The sequence below is a fragment of the Peromyscus maniculatus genome, chromosome 1 (assembly GCF_049852395.1).
Source record: "Peromyscus maniculatus bairdii isolate BWxNUB_F1_BW_parent chromosome 1, HU_Pman_BW_mat_3.1, whole genome shotgun sequence".
NCBI lineage: Eukaryota > Metazoa > Chordata > Mammalia > Rodentia > Cricetidae > Peromyscus > Peromyscus maniculatus.
Genome location: NC_134852.1, coordinates 34,266,388 through 34,284,953, shown reverse-complemented (window position 1 = coordinate 34,284,953; position 18,566 = coordinate 34,266,388). Strand labels below are relative to the sequence as shown.

The 18,566-nt window shown below is 44.7% G+C and overlaps 1 protein-coding gene across 1 annotated transcript; it reads right to left on the bottom strand.

Annotated features, from left to right (window-relative positions):
• Positions 1-1,954: 1,954 nt before the first annotated feature.
• Positions 1,955-17,696, bottom strand: LOC102926334 (cytochrome P450 2B1-like). Its single transcript, XM_016006546.3, has 9 exons — positions 17,464-17,696; positions 15,282-15,444; positions 15,008-15,157; positions 11,357-11,517; positions 8,466-8,642; positions 7,876-8,017; positions 5,429-5,616; positions 5,117-5,258; positions 1,955-2,497 (listed from the first exon to the last, which is right to left on the bottom strand). Exons 1-9 carry the CDS (start codon positions 17,632-17,634, stop codon positions 2,316-2,318), a joined length of 1,476 nt encoding a protein of 491 aa, XP_015862032.3. The 5' UTR covers positions 17,635-17,696; the 3' UTR covers positions 1,955-2,315.
• Between the last annotated feature and the right edge of the window lie 870 nt (positions 17,697-18,566).

Below are 18,566 nucleotides of genomic sequence, written 5' to 3'. Positions count from 1 at the left end.
AAGGTGCAAAGCTACACGGGGAAACCCTGTCTCAAAAAACCAAAAAAAATAAAATCATACCTAATAATGGGCTTGGGAGGGATCTTCCCTCTATCTATCTTCAGGACCATTTCCCATTCACCACTTCCTGGAAGATGGATCAATGATAGCCATGAGCCCTTGGCCAGGGAAAGCCTCAGCCTGATCCACTAGGGCCTCCCATATTGCTTCATATCCACCCAGAACTAGAACATGCTGAGACCCATGTGCACTGTGACAGTATCTCCATATTCCCCTCCTGGCTACAAGGCAGAGCCCAGACTTCACAAGCTGACCCTGGTGATGGGTCCTTCCTCTCTGGATCACACTCCCCAGTGTTGTCTGGGTCTCATCAGGGAAGAAACCAAACTGGAGCTCTGTGGTTTCATGTGACCATCCCATGTCTCTTTCTTTAAGGCCATGGTCCCAGCTTTTCTGAGAACCTTCTCAGCTTTGGACATTATGAGTTTCACAGACTCCACAGCATGCAAATGCTGCTCTCCGGGATGGAGACCACACTATGTCTACCAGAACCTATCTCCTTGCCTACCTTCCAACTGTTGCTTCTCATTACAATTCTAAAAGCTTCTCTAGTGCCACAGCAGGGCTGGAAAAAGAGAATTCCCAGCCTGATTTGGAGATGTCTGTTGAATCATGGACTTCCAACACTTTGCTGCCTATGAGTATCACTTATTTCCTCCCACCTCCTGCCTCCTCACCCTGACCTCCTCCACATCTCACGCCTTGGAAGGATTTGAGTAAGTTCATAAGGTCTGTTTGCAAAATGTTCTCAATTAAAGGCAGAAGCCATTGTCTAGAAGAGAGACAGTACTTGAGCTGAAGCCACCCAAGATCCAGACTACCAAGATTCAGGAGAAGCCAGAGTGCCAAGGTCCTACATTGGCATGCAGCACAGACCCATTTTTCTTGAAGACAGACTGATCTGTTTGTTGTCCTGTTTCTGTGGTTGGTGGAAGAGAGTGAGCCAGGAATCTACTTTGGCAAACCTCCTGGAAACTCTCCGTAGGCTGCAGGGAGCTTGGTAACTAAGGTGGAAATTTAGAATCTCAGAAGTGAGTTGAGAGCTGCCTGCTGATTGGCCAATGGCTGCCCAGAGAACCCTTCCTATGTGCTGATGTTAAATAAATGAACTTCCCACAAGCACCTGCTTGTCCCAGCAGTGCGGTGTGAAGAGGCCGAGTTTCAGGGGACACTGCTCCAAAGGATGGCTCCCAGACACTTCTGTCAGAAGGTGACAAGACAGCAAGAACAGATGACTCACAGAACTGGGTCAATCTGGAGAGACTGAGGATGAGGATTTACTCTGGTCATCTGAGGGAGTGACAGAGATTTGAGACAGACTAAGTCTGGCTGCATATTGAACAAGTTTATGGAATGACTCATTTTGTCACATTATTGAGTTGTTTATTTGCTTATTGGTTATTCTTCCACTATATTAAACATGTGGCATCAGACACCTGCTGTTCCAGGATCCCACAGAGGAGAAGGGAACAAGGTAACAGGGTCTCCCTTCACAAACCTGGCCTGGATGTGATGGAGTGTGCAGCCAGAAGCCCTTCTGAGAAGAATTGTAGTTACCAGAAAACCAAGACGTGGAATGTAAAAGTCACCAGGTGGTCAGTGGACTGGGGATTGTGCTGGCTGCTCTTGAGTGTTTACTTGACTGCATCTGGCATCAACTAAAACCCAAGCTGCTGGGCATGCTCTGAGAGATTTCTTATCAAATTCTTAGTACCAGGAAGACCCACCCAAAATCAGGACCACACCTTCTGTTGGCAGAACACAGGAAAGAAGGTAATTATGCTTTTGGCTGAAAAGATCATGAGAAAAGTCCATGAAGGTTTGTGACTGTGGCCTGCAAAGCACAGGAACATAGATAATATTGTGTGAAGTAAAAGACACCAGACACCAAAGATCACACACTATGTGATTTTGTTTACATGAACCATACATATTAGGCAAGTCTATAGAGACAGAATTCAGACCATATACAGAGGCCATCACCGTAGACCATGGAGACTGTGGCTGTTGGGAGTGATTCACTATGAGATGTGGCCTCCTGAAGTCTCTCTGTTCACATATCAAGAAAGGCACCTGATTGATTTCTCCAGTGCCAATCACAGGGCAGAAAAACACACCTCCAGCTTTGCTGAAGGTGCAGGAAGGAGGAAGGAAGTGAGCAGTGACCCAGGGCCTGGACTCCAGCAGGTCTCTCAGAGGCAGAAAGATGAGGCCATTCTCAACAGGAGTGAGGACACCTGGCCACCTCAGCCCATTTAGCGGGCCAAGAAGCAGATCTGGTATATTGGGGGCACTTTGCCGAAGCCAGTCTCCTTGGGACTGATGTCAATGTCCTCAGGAGCCACGGGACTGGACACAGAGAAGTTCTGGAGAATGGTAGTGAAGAAAAGGAACAACTCACTGCGGGCAATGCCTTCACCAAGACAAATGCGCTTTCCTGTGGGCACAGAGGATGAGCCATGTGAATGCCAGGACAGTATACAACCTTCAAACTTTCTCATCCTTACACCCAGACAACTCGACCCATTGCAAAGAATAAAAATGAGTTTGACCCTCAACCTGCAATTTAAAAATGCTAAGAGATTCCCAAAACCTTAAAGAATTGGTGCAACTTCTTAGCACGGAAAGAAGCCTGCTATCAGCTCTGAAGACATGAGTTCAATCTCCTAAACCCACATGCTAGAAAGAGAGAACCAACACCCAAAGTCTGTCCTTTGACATAAACACACACACACACACACTATAGGACACATGTATATGCATGCAAACATATACACAATAAATTAATCATAAAATTCAGGACAGACTGTTGGTGGGTGTCTCATGGTCACTTCTGACAGATTTCCAGCTTTTGTTGGATTATCAGAGTCCTTTGTTCCAGAACTGTAAGAATGGATTATCAGAGTCCTTTGTTCCAGAACTGTACAAATGCACTTAGATTAGAAAAAAAGTGTGTATGTGTACATATGATTAATGCAACATCTTTAGTATTCCCTCCTTTCTCATGTGAGGGATTGGTACCCATCGCATAGCACTGCCCTGAGGGTGATGGTACTGTTTACAAAGACTCTTAGATAACAACTGGATGGTATTAAGGGTCCTATATGAGCCAGATATGAAGGCACATGCCTGAAAGTACAGCACTTGGCTCCTGAGTACATTGACTGAAGCAGGAAGTTGATAGACTACAGAGCATGGCCTCTCTGTCTCTCCCCTTTCTCTGTCCCCTCTGTCACTCATCCTCTCCTACACCTTTCTCTCTTTCTCTCTGACTCCTTTGTTTCTCCTGCTTGTGATCAATGGAACTTCAACAAGTTCCTGAACACAGTTGTTCACACAGTTGAGAATGGGCAGGGGCACATGAAAAGGGCCTATGGCACCCACAGGATTCTCAGAGACATAAGGAGCCTTGTTGATTTGTCACGTGGTCATGGAGTACCACATAGCAATGGGACCCTGAAAGCCCAGGCAGAGGCTCCACCTCCTGCCCTGTACCTCAGAGATTCTTAATCTGCACCTGACCACCTCAGGCCTCCAGGTGGAGGAGGGATTTCCCAGAAAACTCTGTGCCCTCCAGTTGTTGGGAAAATGTGCCTGTGTAGGGGTGTCTAGGGAAAGCATTCTATCCCCTTGAGTGTCCCTTTTCCTGAACTTAAGTAACATGAGCTTAGAAATTCATGGAGTATCTATCTCTCTGAGACAGTTCTCGTAGAACTCATTTTATGACCCAGATTTTTCCAGAGCAGCATTTAAAGGTTGATCTCACTCTCACAAAATGTCCCCATGCCTGGAGCAGGAGATTCAGACACCATTCATGTCTCTTTGGTTCTAATATCCTTTTGGCTTGCTTGTTTGCTCACTCTCTAGCTTGCTTGCTTGCTTGCATCCCAGAGCAGGCTCCCTGAACCTGTGTCTGTACAGACCATCACTATATGTCTTATAATCAATTCTCTTCGGCTTGCTTTTTCTAAACTTCCTAGCCAACATCACTTGGACATTCAACACTAGACAATTTTTAGCTGAGACATGGCTCAGTGAAAAACATTTGTCTGAAATCCCTCAGTGAGAGAATGAAAATAGAGAGGAGGAATAGCAGGGGAACATCTTCTAGAATGCACCAAAAGGCTAGAGGTAGGGGCTTTTTTGAAAACAATATGTTTAACACAGACACAGCCCTGGGTTCCATTCCTATCATGAGGACATGGTGGAAGGCACAACAAAAGGCTAAGGAATTGTTTCTAGAATGCTCCTTTCTCCAAAAGACAAAAACCTGAACACAAATTTTCCATGTTTACATCCTGTAGAGTCCATAAAACTGAATTAAATTTGGCTGGAGGCAGCTTCTGTATGTAACAAACCAACCAAACACAATAGGCAACCAAACTAATCAACAACTTGAGATTGTATCTTCCAATGAAGACGTCTCAGTCTCTCATAGCAGTTGACCAACCCCAGCCTGCCAACTACCCCAGCATAGCCAAGTAAGGCAAAAGCAGAGCTGGCAACATTCAAGCTGAGCTCCCCATTGTCTATAGACAACCTGGGCTGACACTTAAGAGTGCTGTAACCCTGAACTTTCTCTGGTTCAGGATATTATCCATCATGGATAGGATTTTTTTTTTTTTTGCTGTAGTAATTTAGATTTCTCTTACAATTTACCAAGTAAGAGTATTTACTGCACACATAGGCAAACATATCAAGACATGCCCTATCTCCCCAGTGCTCACAGCTAAACTCAATGCCTCCCTGGCCATCAAGACCCTACACAGTTAGTTCATGGCAGTGTTCATAGAAGACGTCAGTTGTTCTTGCTGTTGTTTCTTAAGAAAATGCATTTGCTCAGGTTTAGAGGCTTTTAAATAATTCCCCAAAGTCCTGAAGGCCAGAATGTTCCTTTAGTTCAAGAGTCCTCTTATGGAACTGTAGCCAGGGTGAATGAAATGGTGCAGGCAAAGCAGCTGGAATAAATCAGTAATCAGGGACCTAGACCTGTCTGTGTCCTGGAGGATGAGCCTGCCCTCTAGTGTCTGGGAAAGGAAGCACAAGTGGTTCTCACCTATAGAGAAGGGCATAAAAGCTTCATTTTTCTTCAGAGCCCCATTGGCATCCAGGAAGTGGTCAGGGTTGAAGGTGTCTGGTTGTTCAAAGTACTGTGGGTCATGGAGAGCTGCACTCAGGATGGGGTACACTTCAGTATTCTAGGAGACATTATGAGACACAAAGATATTAGCATACCCTGACTCCCAGCTTCAGACAGTCAGTCCCTAAGAAACACAAAATATAGGAAACCACAAACAGGCTGAGGTTGGTGATGAGGAGAGTGGAGGATGGACATGGAATAGAGATGTGGAATAGCAGCTGGTCTCACCTTTGGGAGCAGGTACTCTCGGAACAAAGTGTCTTTGGTGACTTTGTGTGGTACACCAATCGGGGCGATATCTGAAAATCTCTGAATCTCATAGATGACAGCCTCAGTGTAAGGCATTTTGGTGCGGTCATCAAGGGTTGGTAGGCGGTGTGAGCCAATCACCTGGTCGATCTCCTTTTGGACTTTCTCTGCACAGAAAAGGGAGACAACAGACAGTGCCCTCCCTCCTTTCCTGGAGGCAATGCACAGTGACCCTCTTTTCTGCCAGCTAATAGCCTAGGAAAAATGCAGAGCAAGGAGACTCTGCTGGGAAAGACACGGTGCACTCTTGGACATGCACACCAGTGCTTCTCTCAGGCACCTGTCTCTCCAGCCACACTTAGATCTATAGTAGAGTTTCTCTCAAAAGCTTCAACCTTGCTTGTAAATAGAAAACTGAAAACCTACAGCAAAGGGATATTTTTAATCTATCCATCTGGAGTGATGACTGGAGAAGGAGATGGTAAGAATTTTCTCCATTTGAAACATAATGTTATAATTTGTACTTCTGTATATCAATCATACATACACACACAAATATACAAACACCCCAAGAGTGACAGACAGACAGACATCTTTGCATGGAATTTATGTTTAAAAATCCAGTGGGCTGGAGAAATGACTCAGTGGTTAATAGTACTGACTACTACTCTTGCAGAGGTTCCAGGTTCAATTACTAGCACCCACAGGTTGACTCACACTGTCTGTGACTTCAGGTCCAGGGATTCCAACACCATCACACAGATATATATGCAGGAAAACAACAATGTACATTAGTAAAATAAATTTAAAAATCCAGGCTAAGAATCTGCAGCTATATCCTCAGAAATAAAAGGAAGTAAATTAATCTATGTATAATTGAATACAAAATATGAATACATGAGTGAACACATTGGCAGATAAAATGGCTCAACCAGTAAGTGCACTTGACTTGCATCCTGACAGACTGATTTTGATATACAGAACCCATGTGAAGGTGTAGGAGAGGCCGAGCTACATAGAGTTGTCCTTCTACATCTGCACATGAGCTGCTTCATGCATACTCACAGTAAGAGCAAATCACTTTTTTATTTTTAGAATGTGAGTGTGAAAGTCAACAAAGCAATGAATAAGTCAGTTAATAGAAGTAAAGGCTGCTGAGCAAATGAAATGAACAAACTAAAACCTGGATATATGTATTCTTCTTTTACTTGTTATATTAAACAATTAATGAATCAATAAATGGTACCTACATAAATAAATCAATGCACACAACCAGACAATAATCAAGCAAATGTAGACTCAACAAAGGAATATGTGAGTGAGTGAATGAATGAATGAACGAGTAAATATAGGAATAAACATGTAGGTCTAACATGAATTGCTAAATGGTCTTATTAATTAAAATAAAAAAAAACAGAACCAGATATTGGGATGAAAGCTGAAAGATCATAGAAACAAAACAAGCCACAGTCAACCTCACCTTGTCAACTCCTCAGCTGATCCTGTTTTGACAAATCCTCAGACTGAAAGCCTGAGTCCTTATCCCTGAGGGTCTCAGTTGAACTGCTGCTTAGTTCCTGTCTCCTTATGCCTTATATACCATTCTCCACCCAGCCATGTCACTTCCTGGGATTAAAGGCCTGTGTGCTTTCCAAGCAAAGGCATGAGATCTCAAGCGCTGGGATTAAAGGTGTGTGCCACCACTGCCTGACTCTTCTCCCTGTGTGGCCTTGAACCCACAGAGATCCAGACAGATCTCTGCCTCCCAAGTGATAGGATTAAGTGTGTGTGCCAACACTCTCTGGCCTCTATGTCTAATCTAATGGCTGGCTCTGTCCTGTGATCCCCAGATAAGTTTATTAGAGTACACAATATATCACCATAAGTAGGTGTATTGAATGATAATTAAATAACAGATAAATGAGACATTAAAAAGATACATGGAGGAAAGGCTAGTTGGAAGGTTTAAGGAATGAAAAGATTTGTATATGAATAAATGAATGATTCAGTGACAGGCATGAATAGGTATGCAGCTGGATGGATAGAAAAAAGGATAAATGGATGGGTGGATATTAGATGGATGGGTGAATAGGTGGGTGGACAGGAAGATGAGTGAATGGATGGAAGTAAAGACAAAAGGGAAGGAGGGAGGAAGGATGGGTGGATGGGTAGATAGTTGGATGGATGGATGGATGGATGGATGGATGGATGGATGGATGGATGGATGGATGGATGGAAAAGCCCTTAAGTGATAGCAGAAAATGGGCCAGCTGAGTGTTCATTCACCCACAACAGTGCCCTAGTTTAGAAGTAGATCAAAGCCTTCAGAGCTCCTGATGTAAGAGTCCCCTGTATCTCTCATCCACACAAATCTCCACAGCCAAAAGAGTGCTAGAAGATCCCCCAACTGGCAGCCTGTGGCTCACCTGCAACATGGGGGTATTTGAGCATGAGCAGGAAGCCATAGCGGAGCGTGGTGCTGGTGGTCTCAGTGCCAGCAAAGAAGAGAGACAGCACAGAGATCATGAGGTTCTGGTGATGGAACTCCGTGTGTTGGTTCGACTTCTCCTGGTTCCAGATGGGAGAGAGAAAGGAGGGTCAGGGATGACTGGGTCCTTACAGGGAGATGCTCACACATCCTGGGAACTGTCCTTCTGTCTCACACTATGTGGACCACATGACAGTTCTCATTCCTCGATAATGTCACTTGCTCTGTTTGTTCTGTCTCCTTCTCTCTCGACTTTGCTCTCTGGTAGTTTATCAAGTTTTGTCTCCCAGGCTCTCTCTTTCTCTGAGGTCTTTTCTGCTTTTTGTCCCTTGCTCTGTGTTTCTTCCACAGCCTTCTTTCTCCCTATTTCATTTTCTCCTCCCCTTCTCTAGTCTTCAATTTCTAGATTCTTCTGCATCTTCTCCACTCCATTTCCTATCTCTCCTCCATTCTCTGCCCCCCTTTCCTCTGCTCACATCCCCAGCCTTCACTCTCACCCATCACTTCTCTCATTCATGCAGGACTTACCTTCTCCATGCGTAGAAGGTAGGCATCAATGAAGTCCCTTGGATTGCTGGGGTCCAAGGTTTCCCTGTGCTTCTCCACACTCTGACCAATGTAGTCGAGGACTCCCTGCATGTTTTTGAAGATTTGCTTGTGGACACCAGGGAAGTACTTCAGGAAGCCAGAGAAGAGCTCAAACACCTGCAAGAAAGAAGGACCCAGGAGGTCACCTGGAGCTAGCAGGTCTCAGGAAATGGACAGTGCTCTAACTTAGTCACTCTTCTATTGCTATGAAGAGACATCACAACAAGGTATTTCTTTAAAAAAAGGTATTTTTGAGGGCTTGTCTACCATTTCAGAAGGTTAGTCCATTATCATCATGGCAGCAAACATGGCAGCATGCAGACAGGCATGTGCCTGAGAGCTGATATCATGATATACAGGCAGACAGGCAGAACTAGAGGGAACACTGGGTCTTGGATAGGATTTGGAAACCTCAATGTTCACCTCAAGCAACACATTTCCTCCAACGAGGACCCAGATCCTAATCCTTCCAAACAGCTCATCGTCACTCAAGCATGCAAATACACTAGTCTACGTGGGCCAATCTCATTCAAACCAATATGCTTCTAGGTCCCCAGTTTCCATGAGGAAACATGCAACACACACACAAACACACACACACACACACAAACACACACACACACACACACACACACACCTCATATGTGTATCCTTTTGAACGTTAACTCTAAATCTGTCTCTAACCTTTGCTGGTAGTCTATAGATATGCCAGAGCAATAGCAGATAGCAATTAATATTCAAGATGACAGCCCATCAGAAGTTCAATTCTCTGATGGGATTGTCTCACTCAAGCAAGGCTTGAAAGAAAACAGACTCCATAATGTATTTTGCTTCTGTTGTGTCCCTGCATGCTTGCTGCTGCTGTGTATATGGTGCTGTGAGTCATCCACTGCCTATATTGTAATATGCTCATCTCATGAATATATTGCCCCTACTGGGCACATTTATATCTGTGGATTGTCAGGAAGATGCTTTCTTCTTGAGCTGTATAATTTTGGTGAATAGAAATAATACTAGGATATTTTTCATAACTAGGTCTATTGTTCCATGAGGACTGTCATATACTTAGGACCTGTTTTATACCATAGCTCAGGCTGACAAAGGAAAACTGTTGTATTTCCAGCTACTAAGACAGCTGTATACTATCAGCTGGTTTTAGGCTTCAAAGTAACTTCAAATTAGACCATTTGCCTTGCTAATGGGTTTTAAGATAGACATTTCCCAGGGAAAGCAGTCTAATTCTCAAGGACAAAATAGCAGCTGTTTGATTTGTTGAACCAAGGTTACAGGTACATAGCAACCTAATAACTATGCCAGTCTCTCTTGTTAAGTCTGGCTGATAACATAGGCCAGTGATTAACTCTCTGCACAAATTCCTAACCTCAGTTGTATGATACAGGCCTACACCTCAAAACTCAAAGTTCAGCCAACTAACTGTTTTTATGTTGAGTCCTAAAATTCCACAGTTGAAAAAGAGTTACAAGTTTCCTTTTTTAGGTCTACAGTTACAAGCAGGACTGAAAATAATATATTTTGAGAATTAAAACGCATTTAATGTCACTGTGACTTGGAAAATATCAAGTAGGATTATATTAAGAGATTCGAGAAAAACCTGAGTTCCAACCAAAGCATTTAGTACAGAGAATTCATGAAAGCCTGACATTCCTCCCAATCACAAAATGTTAGTTTAAAATGTTTAGGGCTGGAGAGATGGCTCAGCGGTTAAGAGCACTGACTGCTCTTCCAGAGGTCCTGAGTTCAATTCCCAGCAACCACATGGTGGCTCACAACCATCTCTAACAAGATCTGGCGCACTCTTCAGAATAAAAAAAAAAATGTTTATTACACTCAGAAATATGGGATAGTTGATTATTTCTTATTTTTCTTAGACTCCTCAATAATTTAGGTTTATAACTGTTCTAAAATCTTTGATAAGTCTATCTCTCTAACTAGATAACAATGACCAGTTCTTTCTTTACACTGCAGCTGCAGATTACAACCACACCAATTAGAAAGCTAACATTTATTACAAGTGTGTTGTTGTAGGGAGGAATCTGTTTCTTATCAAGTGAAATGTGACCTTCAAATGTACCTTTTATTTTGCCTGAAGGATTTATGTTGGTATATATAGCTATCTGTAACAAAGAAAGAAAGCTAAAACATGAGAGAAAAAGAAAGTAACCTTTAACATGTGTATCAGTTTTTCCACCAATCCTTAAAAATCCCTCAGATAAAAAAAAAAAATGATCGCTTCACACCTCCATGGATTCCTTGCAAACACTGTGTCCAGCCTTGGAGCAGGTTCTCCTAGGCTGCAATAAACCTTTCCCTTCTCTCTGTCTCCCTTTTCCTCTCCTCTGCTCTCTCTCCCAATACTCTGTGCTGAATTGTCATTGTTTCTTTTAATCTGGGAGTTTGGCTTTATGGACACAAGGTCTCAGGCATGCCAGACTGGCCTTAAACTCAATATGCAGCTAAAGATCACCCTGAATTTCTCATCCCCCTGCCTTCACATGCAGGAATTGCATGAGTTCTGTACCACGACACCCAGGATATACAGCCTGGGCCTCAGGCATGAAAACCAAGTCCTCTGCCCTCTGAGCTACAGCTGCATCACCAACATCACCATTTTCTGCATGTGTGTATGGCTCTGTATTTCTACATTCAGGTCTCTGCCCTGCTCCCCATCCTTCTCTTTGTCCTGCTCTCAAACTCCTCGCCACTCCATGTTGTCTCTGCTTTTCTTCCTGCCCTAAGACACTCACTTCTTCACCCACAGAGCAGCCTCCTCTACCCTCTGTCCTGAATGCTCCTCTTATCCCACCACTGACCTGGCTGGAGAATGAGCTGTAGAGCAAGAAGGTCTGATAGATCAGGTCCAGGAGGTGCAGGAACTGGTGGTCTTTGTAGTCAAAGCGCTCTCCAAAGACAATGGAGCAGATGATGTTGGCTGTGATGCTCTGGAAGAGGAAGGTGGGGTCCATGGGGGCTCCTGGAGAATGAGGATGCAGGACAAGAGGCAGTGGATAAAAAAACCATGGAATACTTGGCTTCATCCCTATCCTGTGAGGCTGCCCCCACCACTCACTAATCAAAGTACAACAACAGTGGCTACCACATTTGCACATATGATGCACATATGAGTCTAGGCCCTTCACTTAGAATTGCATGCATCCTTTTATTCAACTTCCCTCAGTACTGCACAGAAAATGGGATACTATTCATATACACAAAAAGGGAGGCTACCTTCACTAAGGCAACTCCGCTAACTATGGTTGGGACTCGGATACTAGGGTGGAGAGAAGAGTGTATATATTCAGCCTCCAACCTACACCTCCTCTCAGGACAACATTCTGACTCTGAGCTGATAGCTAACTCCCACTGGCTGGAATGGTGCAGAGAAGGATTCAGGGAATGCCTGTGTGAATTTACAGGCCCTGCACTCTGCATGCCAATCTGCCATCCCTTCTCTGACTTCTGGGCTCTGTGGTGTTCCAAAAGCCATCAGCACCTCCTCCCTGCCACCTTTGTATGTCAGGTTCTGTCATGGACCCTGGTGGTTAGAGGGCTGTTGTTCATCCAACAATATTGAGCCACCATTGCCCCTCACCCTGGGCTGGATTGACTTTGGTCTCTGATCCCATGTAGATCTGCTGGTGGCTGTGTCAGAGGAGCAACAGGTGGCAATTGGAGTCCAAGGTGTCAGCCCACCAGGAGGAAACTCTCTGATGGGTCAATCTCAGTTTGGCAAGGCCACAAGACCCAGTACCCCAGAATGTCTTTTGATTCTGCTCTGCCTTTACATGTTTCTATGGCCATCTTCCTCTGGGATCTCACATGGTGTTAATGGATGGGGGGAGACATCCCTGCCTGTGGTGCAGTGTGTTTATTTCATGGGAACCATTCTCATGGGCAATTTTATCTGTGGATTGTCATGAAAATGATTCCTACCTAAATTGTACTGCCAAGTTGATGATAATAATGATAGTTTATACAGAGTTTTGATGAATAAAAGTAAATACAAGGAAATGTTACACAGTTAGGGCCTATGAGTTTTACAGCTAATGCCTATCAGTTTCACCCGAGGAGCTGCTTTAGATCACAGTTCAGGATAATGATTAAGGGAAACGATTGAGTCCCCAGGACCCAGGCAGGCTCTAATTCTCTTAATGCTGAAAGATGCTGTCACAGTTGTCTGTTTGCACCATTAGTTCAAACAAAGCTTCAAAATAATTTTGGTTAGACCATATGCTCCAAGAATAGCTTTAAGACAAAGAACCGCAGAAAACAATCTGAAGTTCACAAGGACACACAGCTGAGTTATAGATTCATTAGGATAGGGTCAAAAATACAGAGCAGCCTGACTGTTGTTTGCTGAAGTACTTTCCATGCTAGGTCTGGTTGGTGATCAAAGGTGATGATTAATTCCTTTCACCCACTCCTGACCTCAATTTTATGTTATAGAAACTATTGATAAATGAGTATGTACCCTGAGGATTCAAAGTTCACCTGATTGACTGGTTTTTATGTATGAAAGTTTCTGTTTGCAACTTTTTTAAATTCCTTATAAGATTACCTTTCAGAATAGATAATAAAGTGGTTGATAATTTCTTTGTAACAGCAATATGCAGCCTGTCAACAAAAGAGTTGGATGAGAACAAATGGTCCTTGTTTTCTCATATTCTATTAATCTGTAACAAGTTGCTTAGATGTTACAATGTATGTGGGTTATTATGTTAACTCTGTTTTTAATCATGTAAGGGAGTTGAAAACATGTTTTTAACCTATATTCATTATAATTATTCACTTAAAAATTTGAATGTAACCAGATTGTGAAGCTTCTATGGCTTAAAAGACTTTGTTGGGGAATATAAGCTGTAGAGGCAAAAAGAAGTAGAAGAACGAGGAGCAGGAGGAGGAAAAGGAGCAGGAGGAGGAGAAGGTAGAGAAGGAGGAGCATGAGGAGGAGGAGAAGGAGGAGGAGAAGATGAAGAGGAGGAGAAGGATAAGGAAGGGGAGGAGGAGGTGGAAGAGGAGGAAAAGATTAAGAAGAGGAGGAGGAGGAGCAGGTGGAAGAGGAAGAGGAGAAGGAAGAGGAAGAGGAGAGGAAGGAGGAGGAGGAAGAAGAGAAGGAGGAGGAGGAAGAAGAAGAGAAGGAGGAGGAGGAGCAGAAGGGGGAGGAAAGGAAACCATCAAGAATGTGTATGAGACCAGGCAGTGGGGGCGCACCCCTTTAGTCCCAGCACTGGTGAGGCAGAGGCAGGTGGATCTCTGAGTTCAAGGCCAGCCTGGGCTACAGAGTGAGATCCAGGACAGGCTCCAAAGCTACATAGAGAAACCCTGTCTCCAAAAAATTGGTGTGAGAGTCTTTTTTGCTAACCCCCCCAGATAAAAAAAAGTCCAGTGTGCTGACACTGTGGATTTCCATTTGAGTCTGAAGCTGCCTGGAGCCTGGTCCTCCAGACAGCTATGTAGATCCTTCCCTGGGGCTCATCACCTTCACTCTCAGCCTGAGCGCTCACTTCTCTTCCTCTGGGTCCCTCCATCTCTGACTGCTTTCTCCAGTCATTCTTCCCAGCCTCTGCACCTTTCTTCCCTCCAGCCTCTGCACTGACCTCTCAGATCTCCTGAGAAAGGTGAATAGAGACGGCAAATGTCCCGTGTACAGAAATGGAAGTGCAAACAACAGTCATGTCACCAATACACCCTTAATGTAAAGACCCCTCAAGTCCCCAGAAGTGCCTCTGAGTTCACCCAGAGTCAAACTCCCATCAGCCTCTGTGCTCACTGCTGCTCACCAGCACAAGTACAAGGAAGAAAACACAGTTCCCTGCTTAGAACATGTCTGCAGTTCCTCCTGCCCCCTTCCCTCTCAGTTACCTAGGGTCTGTGTTTGTCTTTGATAAGAACATGTTGGGTGACCATGACAAGGCTAAGTCAAAGTGGCCTTGAACTCCATATGTAGCAGAAGATGGCCTTGGAAATCTCAGCCTCCTGCCTCCATCCCTAGAGTGCTGGGATTATAAACGTGTAGGACCGTACCCCATGTATGTGGTGCTGGAAGCAACCTTCACTCAGCCACAGTCCTACCAAAAAGAGAGCCTCGAAATATAGATGGGACCAGCCTTGAACTCCTGAGCATCTTGCCTCACTTTCTGAATTCTGAGAGGACAAGTGTGAACCAGTCATACACAACTGACAAACAAAATTAATTCACAGACTGATTTTCTAAAAATATGACAAATATGGTCAGTACGTGTTTCTGAGTTACTTTGAACACATTTCTTCCCTGCCCTTGTATTTCTCTCTCTTTCCACCTCTGTCCATATCTTATCCTCCCCATACTCTGTGTGTGTGTGTGTGTGTGTGTGTTAGTCTGTTTGCCTTGTTATCTACCCTCAACTGTCTGTTTCTCTTTCCATGACTGTGCACTCAGGTCCCTGTATCACCATCTTCCTTTATGCCCATTCTCAGAGACTCACCCTGGAATTTCTGCAGCTCCTCCACGAGACATTGGGCCTCCTCCTTTATCCGCTCCTCCACATTCCACTTCCCCATCCCAAAGTCCTTCATGGTGGCCACAGAGAATCGCCTAAGGACCTTCCAGCGTTCCCCATTGGAAAAGGCCATACCTAAGAAAGTAGGGGATGTATGGGTAGGTTACACTGGAAGGTCGGAGAACCTGAGTCCTTTCACACAGCTCAGATTCCACCTTCCTGGACCACATCCTCCATGCCACACTGTCCCATATCTCACCATATCCCTGTAGAAATGGCTCAACCACAGCAACTGTGCCCCGGCCAGAGAAAGCCTCAGCTTGGTCCACCAGAGCCTCCCTTATGGCCTCTGTCCCACACAGCATGACTACAGGCCTCGGTCCCAGGTGCACTGTGAACACATCTCCATATTTTTCTCGAAACTGCCAAGTATAAGGGCATGAGGGCTGTGGTTAGTCAGTGAAGATGATGTTGTTACACTTTGAAAACACATACAGAATGGAAAATAGAAACTTCTCATATGGCCACCCTTCCCCTTCTGTGAGCCTAAGATAGAAGGCTTAGTTCTACACATAGTCAGGGTCTGCACTGATTGATTGGGCTTCCTGATCAGTACAGCAGTACTGTAGAGTGGGAATGAAGGGCAACACATGTTTATAATCAAGAAACATGGAGGTAGAAGCCAGAGAATCACTATTCATTCTTTGCTACACATCCATTTGGAAGCCAGCCTCAGTTACATAAAATTCTGTCTCTAAAAAAATATATACAGTTATGGAGGTAGCTATGCATGTAACTCCATGCCCACACCCTCCAGTCTGGCCAGCTGAACCATGCTTTCTGTGACCCAGAGTCAACCTGCCCAATGCATTCTGACAACATCCAGAGGATGGCTCTGACTCACCCACTGGGTAACATGGGAAGGGAAAGTGATAGTCACCTGGCGGTGGACCTGAATGTGAGTCATGACTACAGCACACACAGTTGGAAAATACCTGACAATGCAACCATCTGGGCATCTACAGGGAATTGATCCCAGGAATGTCACAACCCTCAAGTGCTGAAAGCCCTTGAAGAGAATGGTGCAGTGTTTGCACATAACCCACCTCATCCTCTCACAAACTTTATCTCACTCTAGACTGCAATGCAGCTAATAGAAATGAAAGGCTATAAAAACAGTCAGTGTCCAGTGTAGTTTAGGGGACAATGCTAAGGAAAACCTCTACACAAATTTGATATTGACATACTTATGTTTTCGGGCCAGGTCACAACTTCGAAACTTAAGCAACAGTGAACTATCGATACACAGATCAGATTAAAGATGTTGTATAAAACTTGAAGGAGGATCATGAATTTGAGATTAACCCGGGAAAAGTAGGATGACCTTGCCTCAGAAGCTAGATAAAAACAAATGACTACACCAATGGTACAGATGGGTGATCTGTTAACAATCAAGGGGTAGCAGGAAGTTGCAATTGTTGCCATTAAATCAGCTCTCTAAATGGGAAGTGGGACCAAGTATTGTAGCTAGAGTTTTCCTGCCTGGCCCACACTCAGGACAAATCTTTGTCACCTGCCAGTCCCACAGCCGCTCAGACCCAACCAAGTAAATACAGAGACTTATATTGCTTTCAAACTGTATGGCCATGGCAGGCTTCTTGCTAACTGATCTTATATCTTAAATTAGTCCATTTCTATAAATCTATACCTTGCCACGTGGCTCGTGGCTTACCGGTACTTTCCATCTTCATCGTCCTGGCGGCTGCTGCAGGCTGACTCCTGCCTTCCTGTTCTTTTATTTCTCCTCTCTGTTAGTCCTGCCTAAACTTCCTTCCTAGCCACGGCCAATCAGGTTTTATTTATTGGCCAATCAGAGCAACTTGACATACAGACCATCCCCCAGCACAGCCAAGTGCAGATCATATCAGACACCTGCACTCAGGCCTGTGGTCCTAATCATCCTCTATGCGGACCTGCTGGGTAAAGCCACGAGGAACTCAAGAACGGGCTCCCTAGGGACATACAGAACATCCTACAGCAAAGTATGTTAACTGGTTATTAACAGAAAAGTGGTAAGTGACACAAAAATCTTCCTTGTGAAGACTGGTAAAGATAACATAAGGGTCAGCTGCAAGGATGGTCCTTGGTTTTATAACTGATAAGCACTCCCTCCCTACCACACCTCCTGACCTGCCTCTCCTCCCCTCGGCTCCAGAACCTGGCAGGATTATCCCTTGTGCTGGCAGAAGGCAAATTTATCTATTGATTGCTCTGACATCTTTCTCTCTTCTGGAAAAGAAGCACCAGACCTCACTTTTCACTCAGCAACTTCCTTCCTGAACCTACAGCTTGAAAGGACTCCCTTGTTGGTCCTGCTGAGTGATCTCCAGGAGCAAACACAGGGCTAGACCCATAGGGCACAGACACTGTGTATGTCTCACCAGCATGAAGGAGTTGAGGAGGCCTCTTCTGTCCAACTGTAGAAGGTTTCCCAAGAGGGGCAGTGGACGTGGTCCTGGTGGTAGGCGGCCATGGGCTTTTGGGTGTCCCTTGACCAGGAGCAGTAAGAAGCCCACAAGGATAGTGAGGAAGAGCAGGACACTGGCCTCCATGGTCCTGGTCTGACCACCATCCACTCCACTGCACACTCCAGCAGGACTTTTTATGCTGAACCTGCCTCTCTACCCAGTTGCACAACTTCAGCTAATCCTGCCTCCTGTCAATCTTTGTCCAAGAATGGGAGCACCCATACTTCCTGCTTGGGCTGCCAGTGACATGCTCACTCCCTGTTCCATAGATGTTGTCAAGGACTTGAAACAGATTCACAGGACAAAAGAACATTGGGAGTAACGCATCTTGATTTCTTGGGGTGAGTGTGCATTTCTCAGCTCAGTTTTGTCTGTTTATTGATTTGGGCATGGACCTGTGTGTGTGCTGCATATGTGAAGGGATATTTATGTGAATGTACATGCGTGTGCTTTTGTGTGTTACTCTAGATATAGGTGTGTGTGTGTGTGTGTGTGTGTGTGTGTGTGTGTGTGTTGTGTCTGTTGCAGTGGTGGAGATTGTGGTGGTGGTGGTGGTGGTGTGTGTGTGTGTGCTTGTGTGTGTGTCTGTGTGTCTGTGTGTGTCTGTGAATATGTGTATTGGTTGATTTTTCAAGACAGGGTTTCTCTGGGTAGCCCTGGCTGTCCTGGAAGTCACTCTGTAGACCAGGCTGGCCTTGAACTCACAGAGATCTGCCTGCCTCTGCCTCCTGAATACTGAGATTAAAGGTGTGAGCCAACACATGCGGCTCACATTACATTCTTGCACTGTGGGGCTCCTCTATATGTTCTTACTTTCAGGTTTGACTTCAGTGACAGGAGTAGAGGTGCGTGTTACTGTGTGAATCTCTGTGTGTTTGTACATACACCAACCCCAGTGCCAATGTGATTTCTCCAGGGTCCCCTTTCAATCTCTGGCCTGTGACAGTCACAGATGGCAGAATATGCAAAAGTAGGGAGACAAGAGACACAGTAGTGGTCAGGCTCAGCAGTCACGT